A 15606-nucleotide genomic window follows, 5' to 3' on the forward strand; every position below is an offset into this window, starting at 1 on the left:
CTTGGAGGTTTGTGAGTTCAAGCCCTGCAGTGGGCTTTGTGCTGACAGCTCAGAGCCTGGAGCCTGCTTTGGGCTGTTTGTCCCCCTCTTTCTCTGCCCCTCCCCTGCTCACACTCTGTCTCTCTTTCTCTCAAAAATAAACATTAAAAAAATTAATTAAAAATAAAAACATCCTCTATATGCTGGGACCATTTCCAGGGAAACAGCAGCATACAAACCATTCTGCAAACACCCTACGCAGCCACATGCCTCCACTTGTCCACTGTGGCATGGGAGGGAAAGTCCCAGACATTGGGTTTGATTTCCTGGACTCCTGTTTTCTGGCCCTGTGACCATCAGCAAGCAACTTAGCTGATGTCGGACCCTCAGTCTCCTCTTTTATAAAAATGACTAAAAATATCTCAGGTTCTTGTGAGGGCCAATTAGGAAACAATCTGAAAGCTGGCACATAACAGGTGTTCAGTCAGTGGTAGTTATTTATGGTGTTCCCTCAGTCTGGAATGTTCTCCCCACCTGCTCTATAGGATAAGCCCTTGTTCATCCCTCAAAGCCCCATCAGGTCAAATCCCACTGCTTTGGTGAAGGCTGTGGTAATCTTCAGTATTATTCTCCCAGTACAGCTTCTCCCCGCCTGATGTTGGTCATGGCCATTCAACTGGAATGCCTATAAGAGCCAGGTGGTGCTTTGCCACGACTTCTTTCCCTCCAAACCGGTCACCAGCGCAGCAAAGCCCCCAGAAACACAGTGAACATGCGGCATGAGTACGAAACAAGCCTTTGCCATTTAACCCTCTGAGATTTGGGGGTTGCTTGTTTCCTCGGTGTACCCCGGTTCTGGGCTGCTCAAACTGTGGTTTTCCTTCCGCAGTCTCAGCATCCCCAGAACACTTGTTAGAGATGCACATTCAGGCCTCGCCCCTGACCTACAAAACCAGATTCTCCATTTTCTTCTGAGGCAACATGTCAAAGGTGCTGAGTGTGGTTTCTCTGCCATAAAGGGGCTCAGCAGCCATTATTTCCTCCCTACCCCTCCAAAGCTTCTACAGAACATTCTGCCTGTTACCACCCTCAAGTGCCATTCTCCCCTTCTTCCTTATCAGGTTTTGTAGGAGATTGCAATGTGCTCGTTAAAATATTCAGGTTCCCGGAATTCCTTGGAGCTAAGGGGAGTCACATGACCCAGTTCTATCTCTGGCTCAGAGGAATTCCCCAGGCTGCAGAGAAACTCATCAGAGGTGAAAGGCTCAAGTGGCAAGTGCATCTATCTGGCTTTGGGCCTTGCTCTTCCCCTTGTTTCTTGCCTATTACTTGCATGACAAAGTGGTCCCAGTGACTCATGCTTCCCTATATTCATGTAGTCCCCAGCCACGTGGAATCTGGCCTAGCTGGTGCCTCACTCTGACCAATAGAATGGGGCTGACTTGAGCTTCAGGACTTCTGCTCGGCTTGGAACCTAACGTCTGTACAGGCTGAGAAATTGCTCTCCCTACAGGAGATCACCTTCCTGTCAAAGCGAGGACCATCCATCCCACTGTCCAGGCCAGAAATCAGGAAATCACCTCACCTCTTCCTCTTATCTGCAACCAGGCCATTCCCCTCACAGGGCACACATCCACCCCAGGATTGATGTATGGAGAAGACACCCACTGATCTCCTACCTCACCACCGTGCCTGCCCCACACAAGCCTGACTGTAGTTGTCAGATCAATCTTTCTAAACACAGATCTGAAGGGCATTCCCCAGTGCTGTTAGAGTAACTCACAAGGCCCTGACATGGCCTACACATCCATACGTGATACAGTGGCTGCCTTACTCTCTAATCCCATCTCTGTCCACTCCCCTCTCTAAATACCAGGGCCCTGGACATATCATGCTGCTCCCTGTTTCTGATGCAAGCTATGCCTGTTAACACCTCCGTGCCTTTGCCCCAGGGCTGACAAACTTCATCCTTCATGTTAATTCAAAGTCTTAGTCTGCTTCGGCTACTCTAACAGAATCCCACAGACCAGATGGTTTAAATACCAATTTATTTCTCACAGTCTGAAGGCCAGAAGTCCAAGATCAAGGTGCTGGCAAGGGAGGTTTCATTCTGAGACTTCTTATCTTGGCTTGTAGGTGGCTGCCACCTTGCCATGTGCTTACATGATGTGTGTGCCTGAGGAACCAGAGGGCCAGCTCTCTGAGGTCCATACTCGGAAGGACCTAATCCCATTTGATCAGGGTCCCACCAGTTCCTTTGTTAGAGGCCCATCTTCAAATACAACCACATTTGGAGGTTAGGGCTTTAATATATGAATTTTGTGGGTGGGGGGGAACACAAACATTTGGTCCATAGGATCCAACTAGGAGTGGCTGCCTGGAGAAAGGTGTTGATAAGAAGTCTGAGGCCCTTCCTGGACTCCATGATAAAAAAAACCACTATGCTTGATTCATGATGTCTGCCTTGGACTTGGCAGGAGATATTGGGGTGGCTTACATACCATATGTTTTCTTCTCTTGTTTTATGTGCTCATCTTTGCTAGCCTCTCTCTTGGCCCCAGCACAATCTCTGACACATACCAGGCCCCTGACACATTTTCAATGAATGAATCAACAATTGAGTAATTGTCTCAAAGCACATTGCAAATGGACGGTTTCACTGAAGCTTCACAAAGGCTGTGAGGTAAAGCCAAACGGGCAGGTGGTTGGAAATCTTTAAGGTGTTCGCCCTTCTCTCCCCTCACCCTGGGCTGGAGATGCTGCAATTGTCTTAGCGACTGCACGGATGCCTCGACGGATGTCTGTCAGGATCACAGGTGACTTTTGCTGACACTGTCTCCCAGAGCCACTGAGACCTTTGCCCTTCTCACTTCATTCTGCCCCTGCACCCCCATTCACCCCAGTGCTGCACCCCCACCCTTTGGCCGCTGTCACTTTGAGAAGCAAATTGATTCTGTGGTCACTCAGCCTGGTAGCAAGGGAGGGCCTCCTCGCCTGCCTTCCTATGGGACACATGTTAACTGGTGCTGTGATGCAGGAGTCATGAGCAGGCGCGGGTGTGTGTGATGGGGAGAGAGGTGCCATGATTAAAGGGGAAATGTACTCACGTCTCAAGTGCTCCTGTTGGAATGCAGCTCATGAAGACGAGTGTGTGTCTGAATGTATATGCCTGGGCCTGCTTCTTCCCCTGCTCTCACGCTCAGCCACACTGCCTCGACCAGCCATTGGGTCTGTCTCTGCCAACCCGGCCATGTGCCCTGTGGCCGAACCTCTTGTAGAGCACTGTAGATGGACATCCTGCCCCGGCCCCCCTCCTGCTCTGGGCCTGCTGTAGCCTCCCCCACCGGGCACTCATTCTCAGCCAGCGCAGTGCCTACCTGTGTGAGATGTGATCCTGCTTTAAGGAGCTCGTGGCCCATATCAGTGGCAGGACGCTTGGGACCAGCTGTGTGTTGGGAGGAGTGGAGGCCATGTCCAGTCTGCTGGACAGGGAGGGTAGGTGAGCAGGCCTAGGGCCCTGTGGCTGGGTATCCCCCTGTTCGCCTGCAGTGGAGGGAGGGAGCAGGGGGCAGAGGGAAGGAGACCAGCCTGGGAGGGGTCGTTTGGGTTACACAGGACAGCAGAGATGGCACCAAGAGCCTGCACTCTGGGGCTTGCAACCTGGAGAACAGAGCAAGGACTTCCTGCCGCTGGTTCACTTGGTGTTCTGTCTCCTCAGCCGTGGACACTGTCTCACATAGTAACTGCTGAGAGAGAAAGGACCCAAGGGGCCTAGGGCTCAGCACTCAACCTGGCCTCACCTCCACAGAGTTTCCCAAGGTTGGATAATGCCTGTGATCATTTCCCAGGACTCTGGCAAGCCTTCCCAGGAGAACCATCTGAAGGGCACTGGCCTTTCCATTTCCTCTCTGTCTTCCTGGAGACCCCACTAGTCCAGCCAAAAAGGCCATTGAGCCCTGGGAGTGGAGTCACAGAGAGGTGAGGGTGTCCCTGGCTCTGCCTATGCTCTGAGCCCAGTGCTCTCTGAAGTACCCTGGGAAGTAGCCAGTCTCTACTCCCACACTTTGACCAGCCCTAGTTCCATGAGAAGAATCCTAGGTGGTTCACTCTCTACGAGGCTCCTTCCTCTCCAGCAAAGTTGTTGAATATTTATTGCATGGTAAAATTGAGTCTTTGTATCTCCACTGCTGCCCATTATGTGCCGTCCACAGTGGGCTCTCTGCACGATCTGACCTCTACGACTCTCCCACTCTGACCTGATTCATATCATAGTCCTCACTGTGCCCTCCTTTGGCCATACTAACTTCATTGTGCCTGTAGTTCCAACCTCTTTCTTACCTCTAGGCTTGGCCAGTGTAATTTCCTTTTCCCCAGCTCTTCACCTGAGTGATTTCTGCTCATTTCTCAGGTCTTTGCATAAAATACTCTCTTTCAGGGAAAGCTTCCCGGAAATTTGATAGTGAGCTGCAGAACAGACTAGACTAGAGAGACCAGAGACTGGGAAGTCTGTCCTAGGCTAAGACCTCATGGTCAAAGCCCAAAGTGGGATGGGCATAAGCCAAACTGGAAAAGGAAAGGAAAAGACAGATTCTCATGACCAATCCGACAAATTTGGGAGTGAAAAATACAGAGAAGTTGACAATATAAAAATATGCTGTGTCCACAACCTGTGTGAAGCTTACTTTTAGGCGTTTGTGTCCTAGGAAAGAGAGAGGCCCTAACTGATTTGGCAGCAAATTTCTAACTAACACTTTTATGTGGGTCCCATCCTCCCAGGAAAATGGAGAGTCTCTTGCAAGAGAAGTATCTCTTCTCATTGCACATGCATTCCTTTTTATTTCTAGCAGAATTCTGGCTGTCTTCTCAGTTCTGGGCCTCAAATTTATAATGCTTATCTCAAAGAGCTTCTAGCTCTTCAACTGTTTTCTGCAGGAGCCAGAGTGGGGGGTGGGGACAAGGAGACAAAGCTATCTTTTCCCCCTTGATCTTACTGTATCATGAGTCCCAGCAGGAGAGAGATGGCATTTCAGTGTTACCTTACTGCTCTGTTACTGGAGAAAATATAATGAATGGACTATTTATAAAGATGTGGGCAGGATGGAAGGCATCAGGCAAGGGAATGGTGCAGCACCTCCAGGACCTAACTGTGCAGTGCCATCAGCTCAGGCAGCTTGAAAACACAAGAGAAGAAGTGATTATAAGAACCCAACGAGGGCTATAGATGAAGGAGGGGGTTGCTGTGGCCTTCCTGCAGGAAACAACCAGCCACACCACGGCCCACCCATCCCCCACGGGCAAGGAACTAGAATAATAAACACCCTGCCACTCTTTCCTCCTGCCCTCCCGTTTCCTGCTGGCGTCCACTGTGGCCTCAGGTCGACCAGAACTGAGAAGGCGAGGAAGCTCCATTGACACAGTTTATACAGCTTGACCCCAGGGACAGGGCATGGTGGAGGAGAAAGAGGAGCAGAACTGGACAGACAAACAGAACATCCAGCACGCAAGTATTTCATACACAGGATAAAGCCACACACTAGAAAATGGCGCCAACTGTGGACCTAGCATGAGGAAATGATGTCAAGCTAAGGCAGGGCTTTGAGTAAACGGGAAAGAGAAAGCTGGTCCACAGGGACAGGAGGCTGGCCTCCAGGTCCGGAAAGAAGCAGGAAGCCCAGGGCCAGTGGAGACAGCAGGAGAGAAACTGCAAATCCCCCTTCAGGTTCCTGGTTCCAGTTCTCTGGAAAGGCCTGGTGACCTGTTTTTGTGAAAGGCCCTTGATTCCACACAAAACATTACCCTTTTACGTAAGACAGCATGAGGAAATTTTCAGTTTGACAACCAAAGAACTTTGGGTATACTTCATTTGAAACAAAAGAACCTTGAGCACACCGAATTTCATTTAATCCCCATAACAACCCTGAAAGGTGGGCACCTTCACCCCCATTTTAAAGATGAGGATATTGAAGGTCCCGGTAAGATTAGATAATCTTCGCTGAGGAAGCTGGGACTCACTCACTCTTGGCTTGGCCTGACTCGAACACTTCAGAATTTTCTAGGACTCCACAAGCTGACAAAGCTGGCTGAAAGCAATTTCCAAAACCAGAAGAGAACCCCACCCTTGACCAGGTCACCCCTGTGGGGAAACGACTTGCTGTCTCAGCTTGCTAGCTAAGGCTCTTTGGGGTCCTGCTGAGGAGCTGGCAGGCATGGCCACCCAGCACAGAAATGTTTGACAGGGTCAAGGAAGGGACCAACTCTGGATTTGTAAAACTACAGCCAAGTTTTGTTTTGTTTTGTGTTTTTTCCAAGAACTCCTAGAAGAGCAATGTATTTGCAAAAGCTGGAATTCCTTAGCTAAATACCAAGGACAGAGTTGACTGGACATGGGAACAACCCTCCACCCTGTATCCCCAAATACCCAGTACCCCAGCCCCAGAGGTAGACTGAGTTTTCAGAGGAGGAGGGCCTGCTCACCTCTGGCCACCCCCAGGAGCCCAGGGTGGGGCTCTCGGGCTCCCCCGAGAGCCCATCTCATCCCATCCCCAGGTGCACACCCTGTTAGCTTCCCCACCTCAGAGCAGGAAGGTGAGGTGAGGTAATGTCTCCACTAACCGACAGTGGCCAGGAGATGAAAAGAATCTCAGAAATGCTGTGTTTAATTTAAAGCAGACCGAGCCTGCCTTAGCCAGGCTGCAATTTCACTCAGAATAACCAGTTTGTTTTTCTTGGACATTCCAGGAACTAACTGGCCACCCCCTGTTAAGTCCCAACAGGAATGTTAGGGGTGGGGGCCCTTGCTGGGGGCACATGCTGCCTGCAGTTCTGCCCTTTTCCTGCCTCTGAGACTCCCTTAGTAGTGGGGGGGGGGGGGGGCGGGGAGGGGCGCGTCCTACTGCAGAGAGGAGCTCTCTCCCTTTCTCCCCCTATAACTTCTTTACCCCCTGCACCTCATGTGGTATCCAGAATTCTGGGGATAAAAGGTTGTCATAAAAATAGCAACATGATCTATCATCTGTCAACATGATCTGTTTATTGAGTGATCTCTAAGCGTTCTGCTAAATACTTTCTAGTTGTTGTCTTGTCGAGTCCTTACAACATCCCAGTAAGGTGTGTAGAAATTTCTATTGCGCTTTTTACAGATGGTGAAGCCGAGGCTAAAAGAGGTTATATAACTCGTCCCAAATCCCCCAGCTGGGATTGGAGCCCTCCCCTACAGCTCTGGGTCCAAAGCCCAGGCTCCTCTCAGGCGCCTGTCCAGACCTGTCCCTCCCTGAGGGAGCCTGAGGGGCTCCGGGTGCTTTGCTTCAAGGCAGGTGTGCTTGTTAGACACACTGGTGTCTCTACACGGAGTGCTCTGGGGACACGCAGGTGACTGCTTGTGGGAGGCAGCGCTGTGATCACAAGTCCTTCCTTCCAGTAGTTGGCACCTCTCCTTTGCTTTGGGTTGGGCTGGGGGTTTCCAATCCCTGTGAGTTGCTGCTCCTGGGATCTGTGGGACTCCTGGCCTGTGATTATCAAGTCTGGGCTCAAAGCAGGGTGAAGCAGCCCATGTGAAGAGGCAGGCTCCCAGCTCTGGGCTGAGCCTGTGACCTCCGGCAGCCCTTCCCTGCCTCGGCCTCAGCTCCTGCTCTGTGAAATTGTAAATGGAGACAGGGATGGGGAGGGGCACCAGGCTCAGATTCCTCTACCCCTTCGGTCCCTTTCGTGTTCTGATGTTACTTGGCAACAGGATTTGTGCAGCGAGGCCTTGGCTCCAGGAGACATGAGAGGGAGGTTGCGGGAGGGGGGACACTGGAGAGTGGCTTGGCTTCCGGGGAAGCTTCCAGGACTTGGAAGAGGAGAAAAGAATGGGTGGGGCCTGCAGCAAAACCAGGGACTGGGTGGCCCAGATGGGTTTATTCTAGGGCCCTAAGGCCAGTTCCAGAGCCATTTCCCAGAACCTGGCCTTCTCCTCTGGGCCAGGAGACATGGCAGATGGCATGGGCATAAGGCCGCGCCAACCAGACAACAGATTTTAACTTCTAAAGAGAAGCGGCCGTGGTCCTGTGAGCTGACTGCCTCCAGGGCTTCTCTCTGCCTGGTGTCCTCTGTTCCCAGGACTCAAGGTGGCTGAAAACTGAGCTCTCTGGCCTCGCTACTGGGCTGCCTTTGATTTCCCCGGGAGTGGGGCGGACAGAGAGGGTTGTGGGTCCTGAAGCAGGTGAGCACCCCCCCCCCCCCCAATGGTTCCCCAGGCTGGGCCAGCAAGAGTGGAAAGCTGGTGCAGCGGGTGGGTGGAGAGCCAGGGAGCTGCAGGCCTAGGAAGGGCTGATAAGGGGCCTCTCATGAAGGGACTGGCTCAGGGGACAATGGGCTTAGTGTGGGTGGCCTGCACTGTTGCTTCGGTCTCTGCTCTCAAGAGAGGTTTCCATGGCACCCAGACCCTGACTTGGCTACAAGTGTCAGTTAAGACAGTGTGTGGGAGTCCTTGAGTCCCAGCCTCCCCCACAGGGGGTGGGGGAACCATCCCCTCTGGCCCTGCCAATACCCACTATCACTGTGCTATGGGACAGTCTCCAGGGACCTCGCAAGCCCACTCGCCCTCCTCCTCCCCTCCAGGAAAGGGTAGAGACTTGGGGCTTTTCTGGCTGGACCTCATATGAGGTCCCCACTTAGACCTTCATTCTTCAGGAGTTGTTCATCTAGGGCACGGGGACAGGCAGGGGACATACCCCTTTTGTGCATTTTCCCAAACCTAAGCCAATAAATGAACTCTCCCCTTCCCTGACTCATCTGTAGGAATGGTGAGTTTTAGTGCTAAGTTTGGAAAAATGGGAGCCACTTTATAAATTATCAAGTCATGAGGACATGCAACTCTTTTGTTTTTGTTTTTTAACGAGCGTTGTGGCTAGTTAACCTAGTTAACCCTTAACACAAGTAAACTAATGGCAAACGTTACCATCCGTGTACCAACAAAATGCTTCTGACCTGGGGGTTCTCGGAAGGCTTTGTAGAAGAGCTGCTGTATGAGCCACGCCTCAGCAGGCAGGGTCAGCACGGGCAAAGGCACAGAGGTAGGAATGTCTAGGGAGTCGTGGGGCTGGGGGCCTGTTACCATGTAATAGGAGATGAGGTTCTGACGGATGACAAGACCCTGGATGAGGCTTACAGATCTAGAGTCTAGTGGTGTAGACCTCTTGAGGTTTTATTGGGGCAAAGGGAGCACTATTTAATTAAAGTGGGGCTTCAGAGGGGCACCTGTAGTGGCTCAGTCGGGTAGGCGTCCGACTCTTGGTTTCGGCTCAGGTCGTGATCTCACGGTTCACGAGATCGAGCCCTGCATCAGGCTCTGTGTATTGACAGCATGGGACCCACTTAGGATTCTCTCTCTCCCTCTTTCTCTCTGCCCCTCCCTTGCTCACACTCTCTCTCTTTCAAAAATAAATGGACTTAAAACATAAAAATGGGGCTTCAGAAAGCCCACCCTGCTAAAGTGCTCCAAACAGCAACGATGATCTCACACTCACAAAATGGTTAATTGTGAAACCTGTTGTTGATCCTGTTTTCCTCAGTAAAACGTCAACCCTATATGAAGTCCGTGCCCTGCTGTATCACCCCCAGGGCACTGGCGAATGCTCTGGGTGAAGTGTGGAAGTTGGACTGGGGGCGGGGGAGAAGACCCACGAAGGGGTGGTGGAAGTGGGGGCTGTGGAGGGAAATGGAGGCTGGCAGAAAGACACAGGGGCTGGAGTGGCCCTGGCAAAGGCCCATTTTACAGACAAAGAAACTAAGGCTCAGCTAGGCGATACTAGATCTGGCCTTTCCTTTCTGCAAAACTTACCTTTTTTCCTTTGGAGACACGAAGTGCCAGGTGAACAATTCTCCAGGAGGACAGAAATCCGGCCATGTGGATGTGAAGACGCAGGATCCAGCCAGGGAAGGAGAGAAGGACCCGTGCCAGACACGCCTGATTCCACGCATCATCCCTTCTGTCTACCTTGTGGCGGGTTGGTCCCCCGGGACACAGACTCTGAGGTGATTAGTGAGCAGAAAGTTTATGATGTGCCCTGGGGTGAATGTCCGTGGGGTGTGGCGGTGAAGAGACAAGGGGGAGTGGACAGTGGGAGCAACTGGCCGGCGGCGCAGCCTCAACTGGGCGGTCAGTCAAACGACCTCATGCGGAACTCTGGAGCTGTGCTGGCCTCGGAGTTGTCCTTAGGTGGGATGAGAAGGGTGGAGCTGGGGAGTAGGCCCTGCAGTCCCAGAGGAGAGTCGCGGCGGCACCACCCACAGTCCAAGTGGGACCAATGTCTCTACCAAAGGCAACTTCCCTCTGAGTTCCAACACTGAGAGGGAGAACGTGTCTGAGCCAATTCATTTTTCTCAGCCAGGCTACACGGATCAAAGGCCACTGACCAGCTCAGGGACTGGCTGTGTCTGGGTGAGTCAAGCAACATTCTCAAAGCTAGAATTTCTTCCTCCATGTCTCCCTTCCTTCCTTCCTTCTTCCTTCCTTCTGTCCTTCTCCCTCTCTGTCTCCCCCTTCACCTCTTCTCCTCCTCCTCCTTTTCTTCTTCTTCTTCTTCTTCTTCTTCTTCTTCTTCTTCTTCTTCTCCTTCTCCCCTTCCCCCTCCCTGTCTCCCTTCCTCTCCCCTTTTTCCCCCTCCCCTTCCTCCTCCCCCTCCTTCTCCTTCTCCTCCTTTTCCTCCTCCTTCTCCTTCTCCTTCTTTTCCTTCTCTTTTTCCTCCTTCCCCTTCTCCTTCCCCTCCTCTCCTTCTCCTTCTCCTTCTCCTTCTCCTCCCCCTTCCCCTCTTCTTCTTTCTTCTCCTTCTTGTTTATATACTTTTATACCTGGGGTGGGGGGAATCACATTCAACTGGTAAAAAATTATGACGTTTATTTGTCCATTTATACAGCTGTGTGTTGTGAGGGAAGAGGTGAGAGATGGTGATTGCCTGGTACAGAAAAGGACTGTGGGACCAGCAATAATAGACATCTTTGGCCATATGCAAATCCATCGTTACTAACACCCTAAAGAGCTATTTTTACTCTTAGCAACAGGGATAAATCTCACAGATGCAATATTAAAAAAGACACTAGACACAAAAGAGTACATCCTGTATGATTCCATTTATATGAAGTTCAAAAACAGGCAAAACTAATGTATGGTGACCAAAATCTGAATGGTGGTTGCCTCAGAGGAGGATTTTACCTGGGAGGAAGCAGAGGGAGCCTTCGGGGGTGATGGAAATATTCCATGCACTGATCTGAATGGTGCTAACCTGGAGGTTATATATGTAAGAAATCATTAGGCCATACTCTTTTTTTAAAATATATTTTTAAAGAATATTTATTTATTTTGAGGGAGAGAGAGCACAAGGGAGGGGCAGAGACAGGGGCGGGGGGTAGAGAGAGAATCCCAAACAGGCTCTGCACTGTCAGCTTGGAGACCAATGTGGGGCTCAAACCCACAAACTGCAACATCATGACCTGAGCTGAAATCAAGAGTCAGAAGCTTAATCTACTGAGCCACCAGGCGCCCTAGGCCATACTCTTAAGATGTGTGCTCTTTATCATATATGTTACACTTTTGTTATTCTCTTTGTTTTTAAGGAAGAGAAAAAGCACTTCAGTAGGGGATCTAGGCCAATAAAGACATTGGCTCTAATGATAGAATTTTATGTTTTTCTAGAAAGCCAGGGGAGCCTTGAAGACACCTGTTAGGCGGTGGGTTTCCCCTTGTCAGCTCTCTAAATTCTGCCTCTGATTCTCCCAGTTCCCAGACCACTAATGTCCTGCCCTCATGCTAGGGACTAATTTTAGAAATTATTCTTCAAGAAGAACTTCCTTTTGGCTCAGCAAGACTCCTATCTCATGCTTACGGAAGGGGGTCCTGGCCGAGCGCACAGCTACTTGGGGTCTTGTGCAGTGCTGGACCTTCTTACTCTTAAAGACTCTGGCCTAACAGTGCATCAGAAACGTTAAGCACAGCCCTCAGTGGCTGTTATATATTTATGTATATATGCAAACACATAGATACATACTCACGTATATTCGTGTATATATATTTTTATTACAAAATATTTTTGGATGGTTTTAACAATTTTGCTTTTAATCAGGTCTTTTTTTTTTTTTTTTTTTTTTTTTTTTAAGTAATCTGTATACCCAGCATGGGGCTTAAACTCACGACCCCAAGATCAAGAGTTGCATCTCTATCGACTGAGCCAGCCAGGCCCCCCTTTGATAATATCGCTTTTCAAAATAAGGATATGAGGAACACATGTTATTTCTTAGCAGTCTCCATGCTTTCCTCAAGAATTATTGCAAATGGGCAAATGTTACTTCCAATTCATTTTTCAAATGTAATGAAATTATTATAAATACTAAATTTACCAATTAATGAAGTTGACATAATGGGTCGCTTTGAAGGCATTTAATTAAACATGTATTCATTTTGATTATGCAGTTTTTCTTTGCATGCTTTGCAGTAAATGAATTTCTTCCCTAGAACTCAGACTTTTCCTCTGAGTGTTCAGTTGATAATAAACTATTTCTCCCTGGGGAATCACCTTCTGGGCCAAGTGGGTGGGCCTGGCCAGGATGGTGGGGTTCCCCAACGGCTCTGCTGTGCAAGACAAGTTGTGGGTTGAGAGCGGGGAGCACAGGATGGTCTCAGAAAAGAGTCAGACATTTCCCAAGAGTTGGTGAATGTCATCCCTTCTGGCCTGTGGTGATGGGGAGAAAGTCAAGTTCAGCAGATCTTAGGAATCATGGTGCTCTATTGAGTCTGACGGTAAATACATGTCTGATGAGTCATGATTGCACGTGGCAGATCTTGATGAACTGATGTGAAAAGATGTCTAAGGCAGAGTCAAGTGAAAGAGGAACTTTTAGACAGCACAAAAAGTAATAGCATCCTGCATTGTGTGTGTGTGTGTGTGGGGGTGTGGGTGTGGGTGTGTGTATACACACAAGCACAGACAAAATCCGGAGGAGTGTACCAAGGACTAGAAACACTGATTATATACAGAAAGCATAACTATAGGGGAACTCTCACTTTCTAAGTCACCCATATCTGTAATGCTTGAGTTTGTTCAGTGAGCATGTACACCCTCATATAAATCCTCAATTTATGTGATGGGTAAGTCCTGAAGTGTGTGAGCTCATTCAAAATACTTACCTCAAAACTTCAAAATAAAGTGGCTCATAAATAACGAAAGAAAACACTGGTGATAGGTTCCAGTAGGTAGAAAAGTATCATGCCATGAACCTTCTTTTTTGTCATTCATTAAATATCAACAGCTGGGTCACCTGAGTGGCTCAGCCGGTGGGGCGTCTGAATCTTGGTTTCGGCTCAGGTCACGATCTCATGGTTTGTGGGTTCAAGCCCTACACTGGGCTCTGCGCTGGCAGTAAGGAGCTTGCTTGGGATTCTGTCTCTCTCCCTCTCTCTCTGCCCCTCCTTCTATCTCTCTCAAAATAAATAATGAAAAACTTAAAAAAATATACTGATTGTGAACAACCCGTATAAATGTATGTGAATGGTTATTTGAGAAACAAAGGCCACCTGACAAACACACCAGTGAGACTCCAGGTGGTGGTTTTGGCCTATGACCATCAAATCTGAGTTTCTCCTTTTCCTCCATTTTAGTGAAACTTGCTTCCAACATGTTTGTCATGGGTAACATTACAGTCTTTGTCCTTTTCAAAATTGTGTCGCTCTGTTGTTTAATAAGGTGAAATGTGATGGAAAGATGAAACTGGAAACCATTTCTCTAAGGGGCTGGCTACTTTTTGATGAAAAACCTGTGGTCGCTTGTTCGTCCAGGACCCTCCAAGAGTATCAGCTAGTCTCTTCGAGTCATGATCTCCCTACAAGGTGAACCATTGGGGAAATACATGTCACAAAGTGTCATCTCAGACCACCTGCAGGACACAGCCTCCAGGCTAACTGGGAGCCACCCTGGATGGGAGGACACTTTGCATCCTGCTGTGAGCATCACCTGGTGAGTTTCTGAACTTGGTGGTCAGGGAGAGGCCCTGAAAAAGAGGGTCAGGCTGTTTATTCCAAAATAAGCTCTGTATATTTTAAAGGAATTGATCTCTTTAGCAGTTTTCTTCTGAAATGTGTAGAAATGAATCCTGAATGAGTCGATTAATCAGAAAAAGTCCTACAAACGAAATTTGCAAAAGAGAGTCTCAGGTTCCAGGTGTCCCAGGTTTTCATTGGTCGATTTGCTTATTCACTCAGTCAGCATTGGCTGCCCCCCTCAAGGAGGGGTGAGGGGAGGCCAAGGAGCAAGTAGAGGGATACGTAGACAAGCTATAGGTGACTGTAACGAACTCACAGTCTGGTGTGGTATTTCTCAAATTCGGAGGAATGTCTTCTTTTTTGCCATATCTGAGTACCATTTGTGCGATTGTTCACTTAGCATTTTTCTTTAGGGGCTCCTGGGTGGCTCAGTTGGTTAAGTGTCCAGTTTAGGCTCAGATCATGATCTCACAGTTCGTGGATTTGAGCCCCACATCGAGCTCTGTGCTGACAGCTCGGAGCCTGGAGCCAGTTTCAGATTCTATGCCTTCCTTTCTCTCTGCCCCTCCCCCATTTGTGCACGTGTGCTCTCTCTCTCTCTCTCAAAAATAAATATTTTAAAATATTTTTTTTTCTTTAGACCAACTGATTTTTTTCCTTCCATAAATTTGTTTCTAAGAGAGTCTATGTATCTATTATGGACTGAGTGCATGTGTCCCTCCAAAATTCCTAGGTTGAAACCTGACCCCCAAGTGATGGTATGAGGAGGTGGGGCCTTTGGGAGGTGATCAGGTCATGAGAGTGGACCTCTCATGAATGGGATTAGCGCTCCCGTAAAAGGGATTCCCAGGGAGCTCTCTTCTCTCTTTTCACCACAAGAGCATACCATGAGGGACACCTGGGTGGCTCAGTCAGTTAAGTGTCCAAATTTGGCTCATGTCATGATCTCATGGGTTCGTGGGTTGGAGCCCTGCATCGGGCTCTGTGCTGACAGTTCAGAGCCTGGAGCCTGCTTCGGATTCTGTGTCTCCCTTTCTCTGCCCCTCCCCTGCTAATGCTCTCTCTCTCTCTCTCAAAAATACATAAACATTAAAAAAAAAAAAAAAGAGCGTACAATGAGAAGTGGGCAGTCTGCACCCAGGAAGTGGTTTCTCACCACAGCCTGCCATGCTGGCACCTTGACCTCAGACTTCTAGCCTCCAGAACTGTGAGAGATAAATTTATGTTGTTAATAAGCCATCCAGTTTACAATGTTTTGTTATAACAGCTCAAACTAAGACAGGATCACTGTGAAATTATAGATTGTGATAGTCATGATTTTTTTCTAATACACATTAAAATAAACTATTAAAATGTTTTAAAGGCCCATCCACCTGTCACCTCAAGGCATCTCATATACCAGCAGGGCTGTATCCTTGGGCATGAGATCAGTGCAGTCCCATTGGCCCTGTGGGCTTCATGCTCTGTGTACATTGTCTTGAAGTTTGTTTGTTTTAAGTTTATTTTCATTTAGTTTTGGTTTTTGTTTTTTAATTTTTTAAATTAAGTTTATTTATCTATTTTGAGAGACACAGAGAGAGCACAAGAAGAGAGGGGCAGAGAGAGGGAGAGACAGA

At 48.9% G+C, this 15606-nt stretch overlaps 1 protein-coding gene across 1 annotated transcript in view; it reads left to right on the forward strand.

The window, feature by feature from the left end:
* Nucleotides 1–19: 19 nt before the first annotated feature.
* The window catches only part of LOC132693307 (uncharacterized), a 28601-nt gene continuing 13014 nt past the window's right edge, over nt 20–15606 (forward strand). Inside the window, exons 1-4 of the mRNA XM_078444692.2 lie at nt 20–5483; nt 9816–9993; nt 10350–10399; nt 13787–13964. Coding sequence (XP_078300818.1) covers nt 5426–5483; nt 9816–9993; nt 10350–10399; nt 13787–13809 — 309 coding nt within the window. The 5' untranslated portion in view covers nt 20–5425 and the 3' untranslated portion in view covers nt 13810–13964. The remainder of the gene's footprint in view (nt 5484–9815; nt 9994–10349; nt 10400–13786; nt 13965–15606) is intronic.

Source organism: Panthera onca, chromosome A3 (assembly GCF_046562875.1).
Source record: "Panthera onca isolate mPanOnc1 chromosome A3, mPanOnc1 haplotype 2, whole genome shotgun sequence".
NCBI lineage: Eukaryota > Metazoa > Chordata > Mammalia > Carnivora > Felidae > Panthera > Panthera onca.